The 22,554-nt window shown below is 55.7% G+C and overlaps 1 protein-coding gene and 1 long non-coding RNA gene across 11 annotated transcripts in view; one reads left to right on the plus strand and one right to left on the minus strand.

Annotated features, from left to right (window-relative positions):
• On the plus strand, positions 1-15,182 carry LOC117088174. The gene is made up of 2 exons (XR_004439036.1): positions 1-175; positions 8,070-15,182. It is a non-coding gene; the product is annotated as an uncharacterized LOC117088174 (long non-coding RNA).
• FBXO31 (F-box protein 31) overlaps positions 12,645-22,554 on the minus strand; it is a 54,135-nt gene continuing 44,225 nt past the window's right edge. For all 10 annotated transcript variants that reach the window (XM_033219244.1, XM_033219241.1, XM_033219240.1 and 7 more), the window contains 4 exons: positions 21,776-21,885; positions 20,875-21,028; positions 19,438-19,838; positions 12,645-17,126 (listed from right to left, as the gene is read on the minus strand). In XM_033219244.1, the coding sequence (XP_033075135.1) occupies positions 16,904-17,126; positions 19,438-19,838; positions 20,875-21,028; positions 21,776-21,885 (888 nt within the window). In that variant the 3' untranslated portion in view covers positions 12,645-16,903. The remainder of the gene's footprint in view (positions 17,127-19,437; positions 19,839-20,874; positions 21,029-21,775; positions 21,886-22,554) is intronic.

A 22,554-nucleotide genomic window follows, 5' to 3' on the forward strand; every position in this document is an offset into this window, starting at 1 on the left:
TTCCGACTGATGGGCCGGAGGGGCCACCGGCCGCACCAGCCAGGGCCTCGGTACCCTACAAGGAGAGAGAGAGGTGGGAGCAGCCCGCGCGGGGCCCTGCGTCTTGCATAAGCGCTTATGGTAAAGTCACTCCTTTATAGATAAAGGAGTTGGCGCTGGATCGCTGCGTCCTCAGGTGGGGCTCGAATCGTGACTTTTAGAGAAATAGGTTTTTTTATTAAAAAAAAAAAAAAAAAAAACAGCCTGGGGTTTAAAGGCCGCGGAATTGGAAGCAGTCGTCACCCGGTGGCCTGGGCGTGCAAGCGCCGAAGCTCTGGCTGGCCATTAGCCTTCCCACACCACCCGCTCTTTTCGCTTGAACGCGTGTACTTTGCGCAGTTGCTGACATGGAGACAGGACGCATAAAATATTAATGTCTTAATATTTTAGTAAAACCCAGTGCTCTCTGTCTCTCTGATTATCTTAAGTTATTGCCAGTTCCAATTTGTATTTCTTGGAAACGATTGGGTATACCCTGACTTTTCAGTATTTTCATGCAGACTCTGATACTCTGGATTAATATTTGTATTTGCCCAAACCATCACGAGCATCTCTAACCCTGATGGGCGATACTTCAGTGTGCTGCGTTCTAGCCACAGAGCAAACAGGGTGCTCCCGGGCACTGCCCTCTGGGATTTCTTGGCTTATTTAATCATTAAGATCATGACCTATGAGCAGGACTGAGTTTCCAGCCAGCACATACACACATCCTCTCCTGGCCAACATCCATACTGATTAGGCAGTGCCCCTACCATACTAGCTGCTTAATATTTCAGATACCCCACCCCGTGTGTGTGTGTGTACATCATGTTGTCACTGCCCTCTTTGTAGCTAATGACAAAATTATCCAAGAGTCTCACTATTAGCTTAGCACTTTATTTATGCCTGTCTCATTTCTGCCCACTTTGGAGCACTCGGCTTCACTGCTGTCTCTGTTTTCCTCCTGAGCACACTGAAACATTGCTGTAGCACAGCAAGGCATAGAAAACAGGCTCATGCTCCCCTGGACGCTCAGGCCTTCACCTCTGGCACACTAGGTCTTGTCATTCCATGTCAAGAATGGCTCTTCACTGCTCTCACCCACCCAAGGATGGCTAAAATTAAAAGGACTGACGATACCTAGTTTGTCAAGGATGTCGCAGCTGGAACCCTCCTACATTGCTCATAAAATTGGTACAACCACACTGGCAAACTGGCAGTATTTACAAAACCTAAACATATGAATATCCGATGACCAACTAATTCCTCACCTCACCCAAGAGAAATGAGAGCTTATGTGTACCAGAAGACATTAACAAAACTACCCACAGCAGCTTTCTTCCTGATGGCCCCAAACTGGAAATGACCCAGATGTCCATCCATAGGAGAAAAGATTTTAAAAAGGAAGTGTGGCATGTTCACAGAGAGGAGATTTTGTGCAACAATGGAAAAGGGCACCCACAACCACAACCCACACCAATGTGGATGAAGCGCACAATGAAGTCAGACCCCAGAAGGTACAGAAAATTCCACGTGTGTGACATTCAAAACCGGGAAAGCAAATCCATCATGACACAGGCTGGGGATGTGAAGGAAGCTCCAGCCACCCTGCCCTGTGTTCTGAGTAACAAGGCCTAGATCCCAATCCTTGCTCTGCCTCTTACCAGAGACAAGTATCGGACAAGTTGCCTAACTTTTCTGAGCTTCAGTTTTGTGTGTAAAATAATGATAACCATAGAACCAAGTTTGAGAAGATCAGACATGAAAGAGCATGAAAAGTGCTTAAAAACCAGGGACTGGCATGGTAGCTCACATCTGTAATCCCAGCACTTTGGGAGGCCAAAGTGGGAAGATCACTTGAGCCCAGGAGTTCGAGATCAGCCTTGGCAACGTAGTGAGACCTTGTCTCTGCAAAAAATTTAAAAATCAGGCATGGTGGCACATGCCTGTGGTCCCAGCTACTTGGGAAGTTGAGGTGGGAGGGTCAGTTAAGCCTGGGGGGCTGAGGATGCAATGAGCCATGATTCCGTCCAGCCTGGGTGACAGGGCCAGACCTTGTCTCAAGGGAAAAAAAAAAAAAAAAAAGGCCAGACACAGAGTCCAGCACACGTCAGTTTGTGACGCGAGTGTGCTTCAGGCTGGAAGTTTGGTCACTACCACTGCCTGTTCTAGGCTTTTTTTTCCAAAACCCCCAAGTAGAGGGAAAGAGGAACAGAATGAGATCTCTGTGAACCCAAGGTAATGGGGACCCAAGTCATGCCTACAGAACCTCCTTGATTCCAGGGAGAGAGTTGCAGGTTCCTCCCAGCTCACACCTCCCCGGGCAGCCTATACCCAGACAGAAGCAGGGCGCCTGGGCACCGTTGTGTGACTTCTTCACCAATCAAGGGTCCCTTGCCAAGAACCCAAGTGAGGCTTGCATTTCCTCCGTGCTCAGCTCACCCAGTCATGCACCCCAGCCTGGGCCTTAGCCTGCTCCAAAGGAGCACCATGTGTGAGTTTACACAGGAGCACCCTGGGCTAGCAGTGGCCCTGCAGAGAGGCCTGACACCTGAGCAGCAGGAGCCACCCCAGACCAGAGGGGACCATCAACCTGGCTAGACAGGGCAGAGAAGCAGTGGGGCACTGCGGCAAACAGCCTCACTTGCACCTGCTAATGGCTCTTTCCGGCCACGAGAGTTGCTTGACCCATGTGTGGGGACAGCCCTCAGCAGTGACAGGGTCGGGTGAGTGTTCCAGCCACTCCACTCTGCAGTCAGGACAACTTCAGGACGTGTTCTGCACTGGCTCCTGGCATCCCCCGCAGGACGGCTCCAGCCACCTATGTCCTGACCTTCGTGGTCATGCCTATTGTTCCGCCTCCTGTCTTCCCATCCCACCTCCCCACCCACCACCTGTGTTTCCGGATCATCTGCCCAGTAAACCACTTGCAGATCCTCATCTCAAGGTCTGTCCCCCCATTAGGGGAACCCAGACAAAGACAGCCTCTGACTATGATGCTGCTGCATGGAAGGGCCTGTTCTGACTACTACGAAGCTCCATGTCACCTGCATCTGTGCCACACACCAGCGACCAGAGCCAGGGCTGGTTCAGAGCTGAGAGCAGTGACCTTCCGAGACCTGGTGGGCAGAGGGAGATGTGTGCCAGGCGCTGATGCAAGAGTCACTGGCTGGCTGCAGCAGCATGAGGCTCAGCAAGTGCTAGCAAGATCTTTAGAAGAAAACACCCTGTGTGGATGCCGGGAAATGAGCAGGAAGGAGAGCAGGAGTGGCCCTGCGGAGGTTTCCAGAACACCAGGAGAGCGGCAGGTGGCACATTCCCTTCCAGACGCTTACTTTCCGACTTGAAATTTCCTAGAGATGTAAAGCTCCCGTGGAGAGGGAAAAGGATTCGTCATCCACTGAAAACGAAGGCTTAATCCCACAGGGAAGAGCTGTCATTGACCCTCTGTCAGGATTTGAAGAGGCCAGGGGTGGGGGACAGAGTGGGGACACCTCTCTGTACCGTAGAGCTGGTCGCCAAGACAGCATCACATCCTCGGCCAGGCGCAGTGACTCGCCTGTAATCCCAGCACTTCAGGAGGCCAAGGCAGGCAGATCACTTGAGGTCAGGAGTTTGAGATCAGCCTGGCCAACGTGGTGAAACCCTGTCTCTACTAAAAATAACAAAAATTAGCTGGGTGTGGTGGCAGGTGCCTGTAATCCCAGCTACTCGGGAGGCTGAGGCAGGAGAATCACTTGAACCCATGAAGCAGAGGTTGCAGTGAGCTGAGACCACACCACTGTACTCCAGCCTGGGCAATACAGCAAGACTCAGTCTTAAAAAAAAAAAAAAAAAAGCATCGCATCCTTTAGGGAAAAAAAACAAGTGAGTTTTCAGCCCCTAAGGCCCTGTGGGTGGACGAGGAGCAAGGCAGACAGACACATCCTCCAGGAACAGTGCCGTCCTCAGTGCTGCCCCAGCCCCGTGCAGAGCCACACAGCCACACGGTGTCAGTGTGCAAAGCAGGGCCCGGGACAGGCCCACCAGACCTTGCACAGTGCTTCCCCCAGAGGTTTGACGGGGGAGGACGCCACTTCCACACATTTGTGCATTTCTCTCTCTAGCTTTGCAGATGTTTCCACAGACGCACACAGCACTGCCAAACCAGAAAAGAACTGACAGTTTGTCATTTTCTTTCGGGTTGGCTTGTTATTCCAGGATAATCTTGCCTAATTCAACCCATTGGCAGGCATAGAAAAGGAGTTCTACAAACTCAAGTCTTGGGGATAAAGTAAAAATGGTTTTTAAACTGAAACCTAGGCTGGGTGTGGTGGCGCATGCCTGTAATCCCAGCTACTTAGGAGGCCAAGGCAGGAGAATCGCTTGAATCTGGGAGGCAGAGGTTGCAGTAAGCCCAGATCGCACCACTGCACTCCAGCCTGGGCGACGGAGCATGACTCCATCTCAAAAAAGTAAAATGAAATGAAACCTAAATAAGAACTGTAATTTTAAAAAATCTTAGGTCTTGGCTGGCTGTGGTGGCTCACGCCTGTAATCCCAGCACTTTGGGAGGCCGAGGCAGGTGGATCACTTGAAGTCAGGTGTTTGACACCAGCCTGGCCAACATGGTGAAACCCTGTCTCTACTAAAAATTTAAAAACTAGCCAGCATGGTGGCACGCATCTATAATCCCAGCTACTTGGTGTCTGAGGCACGAGAATCACTTGAACCCAGGAGACAGAGGATGCAGTGAGCCGAGATCATGCCATTGCACTCCAGCCTTGGCAACAGAGCAAGACTCTTGTCTCAAAAAAAAAGAAATGAAAATAATAAAAATCTCAGGCCTTTCACTGGAGACACTTTTGGGGTCTCTTTGAACAGTCCCTTCCCAGGCTGGATCCCGGAGTAATGAGGTCAAGATCACCCAGGTGCCTCTGACGTGTGTCTGTTTGCGTTTTGTGTTCACTGCCCCCTTAATTATCTGTGTCATGTGACCGATGCCCGCTACAGACGTTGTTCTGGGTGCCTCTGCTGGTTCCTAGAGGAACCCTTATCTGTTCCTCTAGGGGTCGCTGGCTTCATCATCTCCCCTTATTCTCACAGTCTCTCCAATCGTGGCAGTTTATACGTCTTCCAAGGGCCATCTGGGTCTTCCCTTGCTTCATCTTTGTGCCGTCTGCTGAGGCAGACACAGCGTCATCCTCCTCCTCCTCTTTGCTGTTTCCACAGCAGCATGAAAAGGGACACAGCCACGCAGAACAGCCACACTCTGAGTTTGCTAATTTCCAGATACCTCTGTTACCATGTCGTCCTCCCATCCCCATCACATGGCACCGAGGACCCGCTATCCTAGCACTGTCTCTTGGAGTCCCCAACTCCACCCAGAGTTTGTCACTTTCCAGGACTCTCACGACCCCACTTGGGTTCAGACCAGAATGCATGCAGCAGCCTTCTCAGTGGGCGTCTCCCACCTCCACCTTCCTTGCCTGAAGACCATTCTCAATGTGGAGCCTCCAGGGGCTCCTGTGGGGCCCAGAGACAGCCACAGTCCTTGCTATGACCCACAGAGCACTGTGAGATCTGTGTCTAGCTACTAACAGCACACACATGCACCCACACAAATGTGCACACACATGCGTGCTCCATCACACACCCGCACACTGACGCACCCTCGCCCTGGTTCCTGCTCTGCCCTCATTTCCTACTGCATTCCTCCTCCTCGTTCCAGCCTCAATGCCCAGTGCTGCTTTCTTATACCACCATGGCCTTGCACCTGCTGCTCCCTCTGCCTGAATTGCTCTTCCCCAAGTGTCTCAGGGCTACCTCACTGCATCTAGGTCTCGACTGTGTCATCTTCACAAGGAGGCCTTGACTGAGCTCCCTATTTAAAGTTCACACAACGGGTGTGTCACCAAGAGTAGACTTTGGGCAAAGCAGGTTTACAGTTTTCAGATGATGATGATGGTGGTGGTGATGGGATGGAGATGATGGTGATGGTGGTGGTGGTGATGGTGATGATGGTGGTGATGGTGATGATGGTGGTGATGATGGTGGTGATGGTGATGGGATGGAGGTGGTGGTGATGGTGATGATAGTGATGTGATTGTGGTGATGGGATGGTGATGATGACAATGGTGGTAGTGATTATGGTTGTGGTGATTATGATGATGGTGATGGTAGTTAATACTGTGAAAGTTTCTTATGTGCCAGGTACTAGTCTGGATGCTCTCTGTATTTAACTCATTTACTCCTCACAGTTACCTATGAGGCAGGTTACTGTCACCATCTTACAGATGAGGAAACTTTAAAAATTACCTGTCTTGGGCAAGTGAAACTCACTAACGGACTTTTTTCTTAGTACCCAAACTGTGCTCCTAGGGACACTTGAGAGGCAAGAAGGATTTATTGGGCTGTTGTGAATTTTGGGAAAAGCTCCTGTACTCTCTGCAGAATTACCCGTCAGTTTCCAGCTCCCCAAAGCTGCTCACGCGTGCAGGGGCTTGTCCTGAGTCTCCCAAGCTCCCCACTCTGTCCCTGCACTTTTCCCTTTCACCTTCCAACTCCTTGTGTCTTCCTTCAGTCTCCCTTTGCCTCCCCTAATTCAAATTTTCTATCAAGGAATGTGCTAAAAGTCTTGGGGGTTTTTGGGTTTTTGTAGGTTTTTTTGTTTTGTTTTGTGAGTGTCTCGCTGTGTCACCCAGGCTGGAGCACAGTGATGCAATCATGGCTCACTGCAGCCTGGAACTCCTGGGTTCAAGAGATCCTCCCACCTCAGCCTCCCGAGTAGCTGGGACTACAAGCACACTGTGCAGAAGTTTTGAACAGACATGCTGCCAAACATGAACGGCAGCTGAGCACACTAAGAGAGGCTGAACTTTTTTAGTCCCTAGGGAAGTGCAGACTAAACTCATGATGAGTTTTCACCACGCACCTCTCAGAATGGCTGAAATAAAGAACACAGGGCCGGGCGCGGCGGCTCACGCCTGTCATCCCAGCACTTTAGGAGGCCGAGGCGGGCAGATCACGAGATCAGGAGTTCAAGACCAGCCTGACCAACATGGTGAAACCCCGTCTCTACTAAAACTGCAAAAAATTAGCTGTGCATGGTGGCTTATGCCTGTAATCCCAGCTACTCGGGAGGCTGAGGCAAGAGAATCACTTGAAGCCAGGAGGCAGAGGTTGCAGTGAGCCAAGATCACACCACTGCACTCCAGCCTGGGTGACAGAGCAAGACTCTGTCTCAAAAACAAAAAACACTGAGTACATCATAAGGGATGGCGACGATGTGGCACAAGAGGACTCTGCTCTGGAGAATGTGGCAGTTTCTCTGATGCAGCATGTGCTTACCATGTGACACAGCAGTCCCACTTTTAGGTATTTAAAGGAATGAAAACTTACGTCCACAGAAAAAATCACACAGATGTTTATAGTGATTTTATTCATAAAGTCCAACTGGAAACTGCAAATATTCTTTCTGGGGACACAGATCCATTGTGGCGCCTCCACCCTGTGAATCCTGCTCTGCGGTCACACCGCGGATGGATCTCAGGGTATCGGGCCAAAGTCCCGCATTGTCAGCGCAGTGCCGCGACCCACGGATGGGCAAACACTGTCCTTGAGGGGTGGGGAAAACACATCTTGGTTTTTTTTTTTTTTAGAGACAGGATGTCCCACTGTCACCCAGGCTGGAGTGCAGCGGCGCAATCTCAGCTGACTGCAACCTCTGCCTCTCAGGTTCAAGCATTTCTCCCACCTCAGTCTCCCAAGTAGCTGGGATGACAGGCGTGCGCCACCGCACCTGGCTAATTTTTGTATTTTTTGGTAGAGACAGAGCTTCACCGTGTTGGCCAGGCTGGTCTCAAATTCCTGACCTCAGGTGATCCCCCTGCCTCGGCCTCCCACAATGCTGGGATTCCAGGCGTGAGGCGCCGCTCCCAGCCCAAGTGCTTTTTAAAAGGAAGGAAAAGGGACAGCTCAGCCCTTTCTCACTACAGGGCAAAGGACTGCTAGCTGGGCGTGTAAAATGGCGCGTTTCCCTGACGTGTGTTCTCTGGAATCCTCTTCCCCAGAGATGTTGAAACGGAGGTGCGTTGTTCAGTGCGATGGCGGCAGATAAAGGCCACAGGACAGCTGCTCTGGGGGCCTTGGAAACTACAAATGCTCAAACCCCCTCCCCAAAAGCCACAGCTCAGCGTGCGGGAACTGGGGTGAGCATCTCTCCCGACAGCTCCCTAGTGACACCGAGCTTCACACCCACCCAACCCATGGGAGCAATCCGACTTCATGGTAGATGGGGACCCAGGGACCACTGCCTCTTTGCTTTGCTCAGGAACTGGGTGGAACGTGCCCAGGGAAGGTAGCCCCAGAACTGCAGGGGAGTCATGACAGACTCAAGCCTCACGGAAACCCCTTTCCTTGGGCCACAGTTGGTTCCTGGGTGGCGTGGGGCCGGCTCTGGCCAGTGCGGAGTCGGCCCCTGCTGAGGTTTCTGGGAATTACGTGCCTCCCAGGTGGAGAGGAGGACATCTGAGGACACAGCATCTCACTTGCCTCTCCTCACCCACCAGGTGCTGGGCCAGGTGTCACCGGAGCCAAGCAGCACACAACTGCCCCTGCCCACTTCCACCTCAGCCCTGACCCTCCCTGCACCTGGGAGTCCACTGCCTCCTGATGTGTCTGATCAGGGCGGCCACAAGAGCACATATTCCGGGACATGATGTGTGTGGCCTGTATTGGGGAAGAGCCATCATTGTTCACTGCCATGTCCCCAATGCTTAGCACCATTTGTCGCATGGAAGGTGCAGGGTAACAACCCACTAGTGCCCAGTGGCCCGGGGGACACCTGACCCATCTTGGGCCTGTTGGCTGACAGGTGGGAGGGACTGCCATCCATTGTTGGGGCCAAGGATGCTGCTCAACCTCCCACAACGCACAGAGCGGCCCGGCGCACAGATTCACCCGGCCGCAAACACCAGCTGCCGAGGTGATACTCTGCCCCGAGGGAAGTGGACAAGGCTTGAGCATCGAGAACACTGCAAGGGTCTCAGCCAGTGAGGGCTGCCTGGGCCCCACCGCAGGCCTGACTCCTAGAGCCAAGCTGTGTTCTCTTGAGGCAGTGGGTAGGGCTCTCATGTGACAACTGTGAGTTTGCAGCTCGGCTGCGCACACAGGTGGACCCTCCGTAGTTTGTCAGTTCCTACTGCTTGGCCCTGGGGCCAAAAGCTGCTTCCCAGGCCTCACTCTGAGAAGCATCTTCATTCACACCCTGGGTGGGTCCATTGCCTCTTCCCGCCGACTCTGCTCCTTGGGAGGAGCATGTTCATCAGCATGGCCAGGCAGGGAGAGCTCAGGACAGCCAGACCTGGGGCCAGTGGCACAGGTATGTGTGGGAAGGGCGCCAGGTGCCTGTCCTCCCTGTGGGCAGAGCCGTCTGTCCTCTGTGGACCTGCAGTTTCTGTAAACATCTGGAAGGAGCCAGGAAGCAGCAACTCCGGATGCCCAGAGGAGCCCCAGCCAAGGCGAATGCAGTCGGGACATCAGGCCGTGGGGCTGGGCAAGGGGAGCCAAGCCGCAGGCTGGAAAGGCAGGGGTGCATGGCAGATGGGGATGCCAAAGCCAGATGCTGACCGAGCTCCACCCACATTTGTGAGGGGTGCGGGGGCTGTGCCAGCAGAGGCCTTAGCTGGCTCCGGGCTTGAATCGTGGGTCCCAAGAGCCAGTGTTATTCCCACGCAGCCGTGGTGTGCCGTGTGGCCTCAGGCTGAGCCTCCCTGTGTTTCTGTAAAACAGCACTCGTGTTTTTATATGAGAACCGAATTCAAGGTCCTAGAAGTCCTCATATGGGAAAGGAAAAGTCGTGGTTTGATAAGCAATACACTCTCTGGCTGAGCCCAAGTCAAGATTTTCAATCCAAGTTCATCAGCGCCCAGCTTCAGCCGGGACTGCTCTGGCCGCACCTGCTCTGTGAGCTGGCGCTTCTGATTCAACACCATACTTGGTGCCAGGGTCCCAGAACAGCTGACACTGAGTCACCGACGGCGGCTCTTCCTAGAGGCGCACGTTCAGGAGAGGTGAGGCTGTGGGGCTGGGGCCCTGCGCTAATACTCCCTGGCTTTGTGACCCTGGGCAAATTACTCAGTGTCTCTGAGCTGCTGCTTCCTCTCCTGTGGAGTAGGCTGATCCCAGCCACACCAGCACCCATGGTTGTTCCGTGGTTAACGTCTGCCAAACACGGTGCCATGGAGAACACCCAGCAGAGCTCGACTCCTTGTTTGGCGCTGCAGGGACACCTCCCCCGACCCTCGAGTGCCTTTCCACCTTGCTCCCAGGACCTCTGCGGCTCAGAGGCAGTGCAGGTGGGCTTCGGCAACAGGGAGGGCCCAGGCCAGCACACAAGGAAGAAGAGAAGGCGCCAGGGATCGCCCCCCTCAAGGAAGGAGAGAGACAGAGGCAAAGATAAGAAGGACACGCATCGCTGCCTTCTGTCACTTGGAGATTTTCAACTCAAAATGGGGAGGGGGCGGGGGTAGGTTTGGAAACTATCCAAATGGCATTGTTTCACATTGCTGGCTGGGGGCAACCCTCTGCAGTGGCCCTAAATACCCACTAGAGGTCACACCGCAAAAAGGGACCTCCCCTAAGGAGAGGGGACAAAGGGAGGACCCCGGGCACCCCACCCCCTGCAAGGGGAGGAAGGCTGAAGCTCCGCCATCCGTCGGGTGGGCAAAGTGCCATGCCTCCAAGGGCAGCACAGCCAAGCGGTCCCCAGAGGGAGGAGTGAGCTCCATCTGGGCCCAGGTGACCCAGCCACAATCCCTTCTCAGCCTCCGCCTCACCCGCTGGTGTTAGGCACAGCCAGCCTGGGCAGCCACCAGTCCTCGCTGCCCATCTGCTGTCCCCTCAACCCCAGAGGCAGACAGAAAAGCCCAAGGTCTGAGCCCCCAGGGGGATGCTGGTGTCAGATCTCTGGAGAACAAAGCCTCTGCCCTTGTGTCTAGGTGAGGCTGCGGTACCCAGGCCCAGAGCAGGTCCCCCCGGCTGGGCTGTCCACGCTCTCAAAGCAAGGGGGGAGCTGCAGCAGGCAGCAGCCTTCTACTCGTTCCTCATGACCCGATTTTTTTTTTCATCTTAAAATAAAAGAAACGTATGAAAGATGCCGCATTTAGTCCTTTATCAGATCCACACTTCCCCGTGACCTGGGAAATCGGGGTGCGTCTCCAGTCTGCGGGGTACAGGGTCTCGTCCAGACAGGAGGCTGCATGGTGCTGCTTGTAGCGAGTGACTCGTTTGTAGTTGGCACGCCCCGTGCAGGTGAGGATGACCCCATGGCTTGGCCCCGGGACAGGACCCAGTCCCAGGAAATAGCAGCAAACCTGAAAGTAGAGAAGGAAGCGCCCACCGCCGGGGACCCACGATCGCCTGCTCTCCTTGGAGGGCGCTCAGGGCCCAGGAAGCAGCCGCAGCTGGCAGGCCGTGCAGCAACCCCGAGACCAGCGGAGATGGCAGTGGGTGGGCCTGCAGGTCACTGCCCCGGGCACTGTGTCCTGCCTGAGGGGCTTGTTTCTGAACCACACAGAAAACGGGGGGGCTCGTAATCAACAATCCCTTATTGGGATCAACAGGTGAATAGACGCTAGCTCTGCCGTGTGAGCCTTCATCTTTTTAAAGCAAAACAGAGTTGAAGTTCCATCCTCCGACAGCTCTAGATGTGACCATACTATTCCTACGCGTATCTCCAGCTTTACACCACACGTGAATTGATAAAAATTAAGTATTTGCATGTTTACGTGTTACACCAATACCATCTCTCACTTGTTTTGCAACGCAACAAGGCTGTGTGCCCGTCTGCCAGGGGACAGCCTGGGTGGCTCCCCCAGAGTCCACCCGTCTCCTTCCGGCCTGTGACAGTTGTCACAGTGTAGCAATGAACATCCCTGCGTGGCCCATGCCCTGGCTGCCAATCCCAGGGCCCGTGTCCTTAGTGCCATGAGCCAGTACTAGCTGTCCCCAAAACAGCTGCCCCACCTGCGTTGCTGTTCCCCGACATCACTGCCAACACTTGGAAAATCCCACTTGCCAATTTCTGCCAGTCGATGGTGTACTTTGAGTGCATTTCCATGGAAAACATCCTTTTTCTACAATTCCAAGCTAACAGCATTAATTAGCAGCAGTGAGTCACGGGGAGGCTGGGATGAGAACAGGAGGTACTTTCGCTGTCTATGCTAAATACTTGAACTGTTTACAAGAACGTATTACTTTAGTAAACAGAAAAGAAAGATCAATGAGATCCTCAGTTCGTCTGCCTGGCTCTGAGCACATTCCCTCCCGTATCTATCCTGGTCACAGATAATGCAACTCACTTTGGCTTAAATCTAAGAAAACCCACTGGGGCCCAAACCCCTCAGAGTCCCTGGCTAGGGACTGGAGATGCCTCTGATGCCAGGTCAAAGGGAAGGACACAGGGACAACCACTATCTGGGCTCCAAGGCTCCTTCAATGCTCCCTTCTGTCAGTGCAGGAAATTGGACGCTTTGTCAAGAAGCTGGGAAGTCTGGGTTCCCAGGCCGACAGCCCGCATGGCTTAAGGCTCTCGCCTCCATCTGACTCATGTTCCCAAAGAAACAAATCACAAAGCACACAACAAGCCTTCAAAAACAGGTTTACTTAAAACTGCGAGGAGAAGCACAAGTGCGTGGGTGCGGGTGGCGGCTGCCAGGCTTGCTCCGGCCCTACCCAGTGGGTGCCTACCCGGGCAGGGCACAGCTCCTGCTGCAAGGTCCCCTTACCGGGGGCGCGGAGGGGCTCATGATCAGATGGCACAGTGCTTTCCTAACGCCGGCAGGCTACATAGCCTCCGGGAACAACCAAATGCAGAATCAGGCCAAAACCCACACGGCGCCGACCCCCTCGTGCTCTGGCTCGTCTCCGGCCACAGCCCCGGAGGGCTGGCATGCAGGCCACTGAGCTGTGGGTGACACGGGTCATTCCACGGTTTGCACAGTCTCATTCCCATTCAAAGTGCAGGCCAAGGCTGGGCGCAGTGGCTCACGCCTGTAATCCCAGCACTTTGGAAGGCAGAGGCGGGTGGATTACTTAAGCCCAAGAGTTCAAGACCAGCCTGAGCAACATGGCAAATCCCCATCTCTACAAAAACAAGTTAGCCAGGCGTGGTGGTGGTGGGTACCTGTGGTCCTACCTATTTGGGAGGCTAATGTGGGCAGATGGCTTGAGCCTAGGAGGTCGAGGCCTCAGTGAGCGATGATCATGCCTCTGCACGCCAGCCCAGGTGACAGAGCGAGACCCTGTCTCAAAAAAACAAAAAAGTACCAGCTGAATGGAAATTATCTGCTGCTTTCTTCTCTAAATAATTCTGAGGATGCGTAGTCAAATGATGTTCCTGGTCTCTGCCCAGAGTAAAGACAGGCTGGGCCACGTAAACACTGGACTTGATCGTGATTCAAGGAGTTTTATTCTCAGGGCAGGTGATGGTTCTATGAGCACATTCCCGTAAGTGTTCTTAAAAGTTACACCATGAAGGTAGCAACCAGAATAGAAACATCCTAGAAGAGCCTAGCTGCTTTCTGCAGCGCCTTGGACGGTGGATCACAGCTCAGTGTCTCCTGTTCACACCTGAGACCCCACAGCCACGAGGACAACACAAGCTTGAAAGATGCACGTGGGCAGGCGTTCTGAAGTAACCAAGGAGCTGAGCAAGGTCTGCTGCTGTCCGTGACTCCCACGAGCACTGAAAATGGCCTAACCATGTGCAGGCGAGAAAGCCTGGGGGTGAACAAGCCCTGAGGAGTCAGGGAAGCCAGACCCAGTGGCTGGAGGGCCCTCGCAGACGGCTGCAGCACAACTGCAGTTGCCCAGAGAAAAACCTCCAGCTCCAACCCAGTTCTGCACAAAGCTGAAATGGAGCGGCCAGCACGGCATGTGGCTAGAGGAAGGCCACAGCCGCCACCACCCCCCCTCGTGTGCCAGGTGGGCTTCCTAGGGATGCAGGTGCCCAGTGTCAGGGCAGGGACACCACAGAGCCGCAGCCAGACCGAAGGGGCCCAGGGCATGGTCAGGAACAAGGAATAAGGGAGCCTGAGGTTCTCCCGCCACCAGGCCCGCAAAGCCACACTCACACACAGCAGCGGACGCTGATGTCAGGGCCCAGGTGCTCTGAGGGACCCCAAGACCACCCGCCTTGAATCTCAGCCTACAGAAGTCATTTGCAACTTCCTCGTGCAAACAAACATTCAGTACCGGTCCAGAAAATCCTCCAATGCCCTGTTCGAAATCTTCAATCACATCATTTCTAAACAAGTGACAAAAAGCACGTCCAGGCGTGCAGAGCTGCACCGCAGGCAGCCCCACTCCAAAGAGCAGACTTGATCCTGCCCCAGAGGAGTGGCACAGCGAGGGAAAGGCATCCGTGGTGCAAAAGGTGGAGAGCCCCAACCTCCCAGCTCCACCTGCCACCTTCCCCAATCAAGCCCAATGCGCTTGGCTGTCCTGATATGGGTTACTCAGCCTCCTCCTTGGAAACGGTTTTATCCAGCTCTCAGCTGCCCTCCAATGATATCAGCCCTTCCGAGTTCTCACCTGCAGCTTCCCCTGAGAGGGTGGATGCCTTCCCCCATAAGGGAAGCTGCTGTGTTTTGAGACGTGCAGATTCTGTGCGTGTCCCTACAGAACCGGAGCCAAGAACTGGGTAAGAACGCATTGGAGTGGAAAAAACAAGGCCTGTAGTCACAACTGGAGGGACTGGCTGTGCGGCCAAAAAGGCCTCCCTTTCCTGGCTGTGTAGCTCTGGCCCTGCCTGGCGTCACCACAGGTCACCACCACGGACAGACCCCCCAACACACACACCAGAACCAGGAGCCACATGAGCTGACCAACAGCCCATGGCTGAGACATGGGTGGAAGCCATTTCTATACCCAAACACTGGAAGCGTACTTGAGATCTGAGATTCCTTTAATCAGAAGCACTCGTCTCCTGCAGTGTGCTCTTCAAGCCCCAGAGGGTGTGCCTCTGATGGACTGGGTCCCTTAGAGCCAGCCTCGGGCTCTTGGTAAAAATGCATTTGCTTGATTTTATTTAAACAATGGTGAATCTCCAATGGTGCCAAAGGTCCTCCAGGCTGCAAGGCCACAGTCACTGTCACTCAGGGACCACCTCATTTGGCACGAGAGAAAAACAGTGACCACCACAGAGGGTAGGGAGTGACAAAGCTTGTAGGCTAATGCTGCAAAAGCTGCTAGAAACTGGGGCCACACATGAGAGCCGGCAGGAGCTCCTGGGGGTCTGTGTGGCTCACAGGTGGGTGGCCCTGCCGCCACCTTGGAGAGGCACCTTCTCCACTGGCTCTTCTCCTGAGTCTTTCTCCCAGGCCAGCCAGATTACCATTTAGGGGCCTTTGCCAATTCTCTGACTAGGGGACGCGAAGAAAGAATTTGCCAAATGCACTGAGGCTGGGCAATGGGAATTCTTTTTTTTTTTTTAAAGGCCAGTCAAGGAGAAATTCACCAGGAAAACGTTTCCCAGGACATCCTCAGGTTGGCTCCACACAAAGGCACACAGACCGTCATCTTCCAGGGTCGCTCACCAGCAGGACGTGTCCGGGGTGCGCAGCACAAGGGCTTAGAGCAGCCCAGACACGAGGACAAGCGGCAGAGAGGGAAGACTCGCTGGGGACGCCCACTCAGGCACAGAGCTGGCTGCAGGCTGGGGGAAGGGCCAGCTCCAGGCACCATACTCTGTTCTTCAGGAGATGCCAACCTCAGCCAAGACCTCAGACGGGGCCCCACACGCAGGTTAACACGACACGGGGCATGCAGCCCTGGAGGCGTCAGTCCACGGCGTCTCCAAGCTGGAGGGTCCCGCTTTCCAAAGTGTGTCCCCAGATGCAGATGTGGCTTTTCTAGAAAGCCGTCCCCTCACCGGCAAAGAGGTTTCCTCATCACCTCCTATGGGCACTCCTGGCACCTGTGTGGACCACACACTGCTTCAGACAAGCGGGTCTGGAGTCTTGCATTCTGGAGGAAGTGCTGACAGCTTGGTTTTGACACCATGTGTGTGCAGGGAGGAAGGCAGGGACAAAACAAATGCCCTGTGTGGAACAGGCCGTCAAGGACAGTCAAGTGGCTGGAACGATGGCCTTGGCTCCAAAGCTGGAGAAGAGGGGCTGGGGCAGGTGAGTGGGCTGGGCCGTGCATTCACAGTGACATTCCCTAGTGACTCAGGTCACTAAGCCCACTCCACAGGTGGGGAAGCTGAGATCAGAGGTGAAATGCGTCTGTCCAAACTCCAAGCGAGCCGGTAGAGAAACGGGGATTCACTCCAGAGTCCCGGCCCCAAGCCTGAGATCCTGTCAACGTCCCGAGCTTGCTCTCCGCACACTGTGCCCATCACACCTGCGCTGCCTGAGCTGTCTGCCTCTTCCTGACTCCCTCCCAGAGGCCACTGCTGGCCGGCTTCCCCCAACAGGGGTGGAGTGCAACACATGCGTCTCACACACGACCCAGTCTATCATTCTATCCGCTCATGGGAAAAGAGCGCCAGAGGAGGGTCCTGTTTCCTGAGAAAACCGTCAGCCAGCCCAGGGTGCGGCAACCCCACGGCTTCAATTCTCACGCGGTCCCGCGGCTGTCCCCCTAGATCCGCTGTATTCCGGCTCGTTCTCTCTTTTTTTGGTAAGACATGCTCAGCTTCTTCCATCATGGCACTGACAAATCTGCAGGTCTATGTCACACTCTCTACATAAAGTGCTGGGGGGTGGCTGGGCTGGGACCCCCGACGAGGTGTGCGTTCTGGTCAAAAGGCCAGATTTCCAAAGTGCATGCTGCTTCTATTCACAGGTCAGAGTCCAGAGCCCCAGAGTCGCCTGGGATGTGGCCGCAAGGACGTGGCTGGTCAGGAAGTGAGGGACTGAATGTTCTTGAGCATCTCATCGAAGGCCTGTGGGGACGGTGCATCTGCGTTCCGGAAGGTGGCCTGGACCCGGCTGTACAGGCTGAAGGATTTCAGCTCCAGCCAGACGAACCCAAAGCGGTCCTCATCGAAGAGGATGAAGACCCCGGGGGTGCGTTCAGGGCTGGTGAAGCCGTGGCCCGCGATGAGGCCTGTGCCATAAAAACTGAACAGAAACAAGAGGGAAAGTGTGAGCTAGGGGAGGGGCTGAGTCAAGTGCACGCCACATCCACCATTCTGTGACCTCCCTCTGTGCCACAAGAGCCACATCCACTATTCATCAGCCAGAAGCTGACTCCCAGAGCCAGCCTGTCTCTGCAGGGGCAGCTGGGGGCATGGGCTGAGCCTGTCTCTGAAGGGGTAGCTACAGGCATAGGCTGAGCCCACCTGATGATGGACGCAGAGGCCAGAGCTCAGGGCTGCTCGGCAGATGGGCGCTGACTCGCAGTGCCCGTGGGAGGGATTCACCCACTGACTGCACACTGCCGAGTCACTGAACGAAAACAAGAGGTCTCTGCAGGTTCAAAGAGCTCTGATCCAAAACACACGTTTCATAAAGCAGTCCCAACGTGGAAAAAAAAAAATCTTCATTTCTGGGAGTTATGTCCCCATACAAACAATGAGCTCTAACATAGACAGCCTGCGGCTGACACTAACTCCGAAGGAGGAACTCGCAAATACCCACTTATGGCTTTGAGGTCAACATCAGACAGGAAGACACTTATGTCTGTCTTACAAGCAGCTAAATTCTTCCAACAGAGGACAAGAAGTAAGGGGCTGGCCTGGAATCACCCACTGAGGCTCTAAAGGCCCCGGGGTGAACAGCCCCATGGACCAGGACCTGGGCCTGAGGCTTCTCAGGTGCGGGGAGAGGTTCCAGGGCCCAGAGGCAGGTGCAGCCATCGCACTGTGGTCAGAACAAAAGCAACAGGCACTCCCTGCAGAGGTGCCGTGGCCAGGCCCTGCAGACCCAGAACTAGACAGGGAAGGGCCCAGGAGCCCCCATATTCAGCACAGCAGGGACAGTCCTGCAGGTTAGCTGGGGAAGGGGGCTGGACAGGGCTTCCTGGTCAGTGGCCACAGCACGTGCTGTGACTCGCAAACTGGGTCTGAGCTGGTTGTGAGGTATGGGGGGTTTTGAGATTTTTGAAGGGTAACAGAGCTTTTTCCTTTTTTAGCTATTCAAATATTTACATCAGCTAAAACAACACTCCAACACTATTTGCATGCCTCTCTCTCTGAACCCCAGTCACCATTATCATACATGGGAACATGAAGAAAGCCCCACCCAGACATCCAAACCCCTCCAGGAGCTGGGCCGGTTGCACCCTTCCCTCCATGACGGCAAGTTTAGCGAGAAATGCAGACACATGACAGCATGGCTTGGAGGTAAAAGGAAAATGACTCGTAACTTGACAATGGCAGAATGACTTTGATGCCAGGAAACTGACAGGTGGACCCTCAAAATGGCCCCCAAGGCCACTGTCCAGCAGAACCCTCTGTGGTGATGGAATGTTCTAGAGCCGCACTGTCCAGCCACGTGTGGCCATGAAGCACCTGAAACATGGCCTGGTCGGCTGAGGGCCTGGATTTTTCATTTTATTCAATTTCAGTTCATTTGAATTTAAACAGCTCTAAAGGGTAAGGACACGGGGCAAGGGCCTTGTTCATCTATGAGGAGCAGCCTGAATGGCAAGGGGCCTGGGGCACTGAAGGCGGTGGCCCAGACAAAACCATATTTAAAAAGTCAGCAAGACACCAGCTGGGAGCTGTGCAGGCCTCGTCCCATGTCAGCCGCCCAAGCCCTGCAGGGGCAGCGGCAATGCCAGCCCCTCCCACGCAGTTTCAGCTGGTGTCCACTCCACTGACCACCCAGGCACTGGCCCGGCACAGCAGAGGCAGGCAGGCACAGAGGAGGGAAGGGGCGGGAAAGCAGGACCCGCATGTGAACCACGCACTGGGAGATGGCCGAAGGTGACCGGCAAGACACTGACCAGGAGGACACCAAACCAGGCAGGCTTTCCACAGGGTGGGTGGACACTCAGGCAACCCAGATGAGCTTTCCACGGGGTGGGTGAGGAAGGGGTCTTGTTCATTTCCTGCTTTCAAAGCTGCTGGACAGTTTACCTGATCTTTCACTTGATTGACTGGAAACACGTAGCTTTAGAAGCCACTGGGGGAGCGGCACTGCTGCAGGGACGTGAGGCATCTGGAGGCCTTGTGCCCCTGTAGCTCTGAGCTACCCCAGAAGGGGTGGAAGGACAGGAGCCTCCAGGACAGGGCCCAGCTGTGCAGCCGCCTGCTCAGGTGCTGGGGGACGTGGCCCAAGGGGTCAGAGGCCCCACTCCTGTCCCAAAGCCCTGGCTGCCGCCCTCGGTGAGGTCACGGGCCCTCTCCGCCCGTGCTGCGTGTGGGGCTGGGACCCTCGCTGAAGCACAGCTCCCACCCTCGGGCGCCGGCGCCCGCCGCATCCTTACCACATCCTGCAGGTTCGGGGGTAGTCCTCATTCCTGGAGCTTACGCCCACGGGCAGCACGAATGGCTGCCCCTGCCCACACTGGGCAGGCTGCTCGGCTGCGGCCGAGGCATCCCCGGGCTCGCCACTGTCCTCACCAGGTGTCCCGTCTGGGCCCCTGCTGGGCGCCTCTGCCCTGGGCTGGGCGGGGCTTGGCTGGGACTCCCGGGGTCCCTGCCGGCTGCGACCCTCGCCCGCCTCGTGCCCGCCTTCCTGCTGCTCCTGGCGCACCCGCTCGCGCACCTCCAGGACAAGACGGGAGAGCTCGTTGAAGTTGCGCTGGTTCTCGAGGTCGGGCAGCTGAATCCGGTGCCTCAGGTCGATCTCCACCGTCTGCTGCCCGGCAGGGATGTTGGGGTCGCCCTGTGGAGCAGGTGGTGGTCAGCAGGGCTCGGGCCAGCAGCAGCAGCACCGCTGTGCGGACTCCAGCCCAGACCCACCTCTGGTTGAGCGAGCTGGCATCAGCCTTCCCACTGACTTAGCAGCATCCTTGACGGAGGAAAAAGTCTCAGAATCCCTTAGAAAGTGGCAGGGGCCAGCGACACCTATGAGTGCCCCTAAGGATGGTGGCTAGCTCACACCTGCTCAACTGCGCCCAGAGAAGTTCAAAGAACATCCCAGAGCCGGGCAGCAGCCCAAGGGGGCAGCCCAGATCTGTCCACCTGAAAGGCACAGCCCTGGAGCCAAGCCCTGGGAAGATGCTTCAGCCCCAAAACTCTGTGAGGAGTCCGGGAGCCGAAACTCTGGAGTCCAGGGAATGCCCCATCGTGCCAGATGTGGCCCTGATCCCTGGAGGGTCGGGGAAGAGGCTCTGCCCCTTCAGGCGCTGTCTGCCAGGATTCCCAATAACCACGCAGGGCAGGCAGGCAGCATGTGCCAGGAGCCCTGGCAGGCGGCCATGAGCCCCTGTTCACAGCCCCGGGAGAGGGGCGATACTGTTGGGCTCACCACACAGCCCACCCTCAGGCCACTCTAAGGAGAGGAGCTGCTGAAGCCCCCACGGTGGGAGCTGTCTGCGAGCACAAGGGTCTCCATGCAGCTGCCAGAGGGGCCCCTTTCCTGGGCTGTCCCCAGTTAAATTTGAGCCTGTGTGGGGTCTGCTGTCTGTACTTCCTAAACCCCCCAGGGCTGCCAGGCTGGCCAAGGCTGAGCGGTGGTGTGGAAAGTCCACCTTGGAAGCACACAGACTCCCTGAGGGTGTCGTGGAAATGCCATTCCGGTGCAGTGGGGCTGGCTGGGGCCCGAGAATCTGCTTTCCCGAGCTCCCAGGGCTGCGGGTGCAAGCTCACTCTGAGGAGCAAGGGTGCCGGGATCTGTGTCCGCCCAGGTTCCCTGACTCCACAGCCCAGTTGGGCCGGGTGCTCCCAGAGCGCCGTCGACCAGGGGAGCCGCCACTCACCGTGATCTTGGTGCCCCTGGCGCGCCGGCCGTGGAAGCTGAGCATCACGATCTCCAGGCCATGGCTGCCATAGGTACCTTTGAAGAGGCCAGGCTTGATGAGGTCGTCGGGGCTGCTGGGCGGCAGGTAGATGCGGCGGTAGGTCAGGCAGTTGCTGTGGGGAGCGGGAGGGTCAGTACAGGAGACCTTGCGGGGCAGGCAGGACTGCTAACACCCAAGGCGCCAGGGCCAAGTTTTGCAGGGCAGGGTAGGGCGGGCAGCTCAGCTCAGCCAGGGCCAAGTGTCCACCAGGCCTGTGGGCAGCAGTGCACCTGGGGGAGCCCTCGCCCCCCCCACCCTCCTGCACACCCGCTTCCAACAAGACTTCTGGGGTTAAGGGGAGCACTGGCGCCAGGGCAGAGCTTTAGGCAGGAGAGGAAAGGAAGTGCCAGTTTGCTCCACTACCCGGAGGAAAGGAGCTCAAGGCACCATGGAGGGGACCCCCGCACTGGGCTGAGCGGGGCTGACGCTAGAGCACCAGTGCTGGTGGGCGTGACAAGAAATCAGACAAAACAGATACTTGGGTGAAGGACGGGGACTGGGGCTGTGCCACAGCAGCTATAGGGAGGCCTGCACTCCCAGCACCCACAGAGAGGGGCTGCGTTCTGAGCACCCACTGGGAGAGGGAGGACTATGCCCTAGCACCCACAGAAAGAGAGAACTATGCTCCTAGCACCCAGAGAGGGGCTGCACTCCCAACCCCCAGCAGGAGAGAGGGCTGAACCCCAGCACCCAACTGGAGGGCTACATCCCAGCACCCACTGGAACAGAGGACTATGCCCCAGCACCCACCGGGAAGGCCTGCGCCCCCAGCATGCCCCAGAAGACGGCCGCCCCAGCACCGAGCAGGAGCCGCACTCACTCGTACTGACTGGTGTAGATGAACTTCATCAGGATGAGCTCCTGCATGTGCTCGTGGAAGATGTCCTCCAGCGTGCGCCCCCACTCCTCCCTCAGCCACGTCCGAAACTCCTTCCAAAAGAACACAGATCATGAATATCAGTATGACAGGAGGCTGTGAAGAGGCTGCCAGCTGTGCCACTGAGAGGACACAGTGTGTCCTTCTTTGTCAGCGCACAGGCACCTGCAGGGCCCTCCTGGTGGGGCAGGATGGACTCGGTGCTGGGAAGAGAAAGGGGAGCTGCCAGGTTTGACCCCATGTCAGAGGTGCCTGCCAACAAGAAGTGAAGGTCCCGGGCCCTTGGTCTGCTGGGTGGAGGCAGCAGGGGCTGTGGGGAGCCCAGGTGAGGTGGGGGCCACAGCCATGACCACAGCTCAGAGTGGGCCTCCCTTCTGTGCCCACCACTGGGGCAGGAACAGCATCTACAGACTCTGGCTCTGCACCGCAGAGCCCCTCAGCCTGCTTCTCTGGCTCCTAGGAGCTCAAGTGTTCCGGGACCCTCACCAGCAACCCTGAGCCATGCAAGTCAGCCAAGGATGACGCACTGAGCCCTCGGCCAGTGACTCAGATTTTCCTTTTTCAAAGGAAAAGCAGGTTTGCTAAGGGAGCTCCCAAAAACTCTGCTGCCCCAGCAGACCGCCCTGCATTCTGCCATCACATGGTGTGTAATGGTTTGATTCCACACAATTTATGGAATTCATCCAAACTTCCAAGTTCCTAGCTCAATACAGTGTTTCCAG

The sequence above is a fragment of the Trachypithecus francoisi genome, unplaced genomic scaffold (genome assembly GCF_009764315.1).
Source record: "Trachypithecus francoisi isolate TF-2019V2 unplaced genomic scaffold, Tfra_2.0 Lachesis_group10, whole genome shotgun sequence".
NCBI lineage: Eukaryota > Metazoa > Chordata > Mammalia > Primates > Cercopithecidae > Trachypithecus > Trachypithecus francoisi.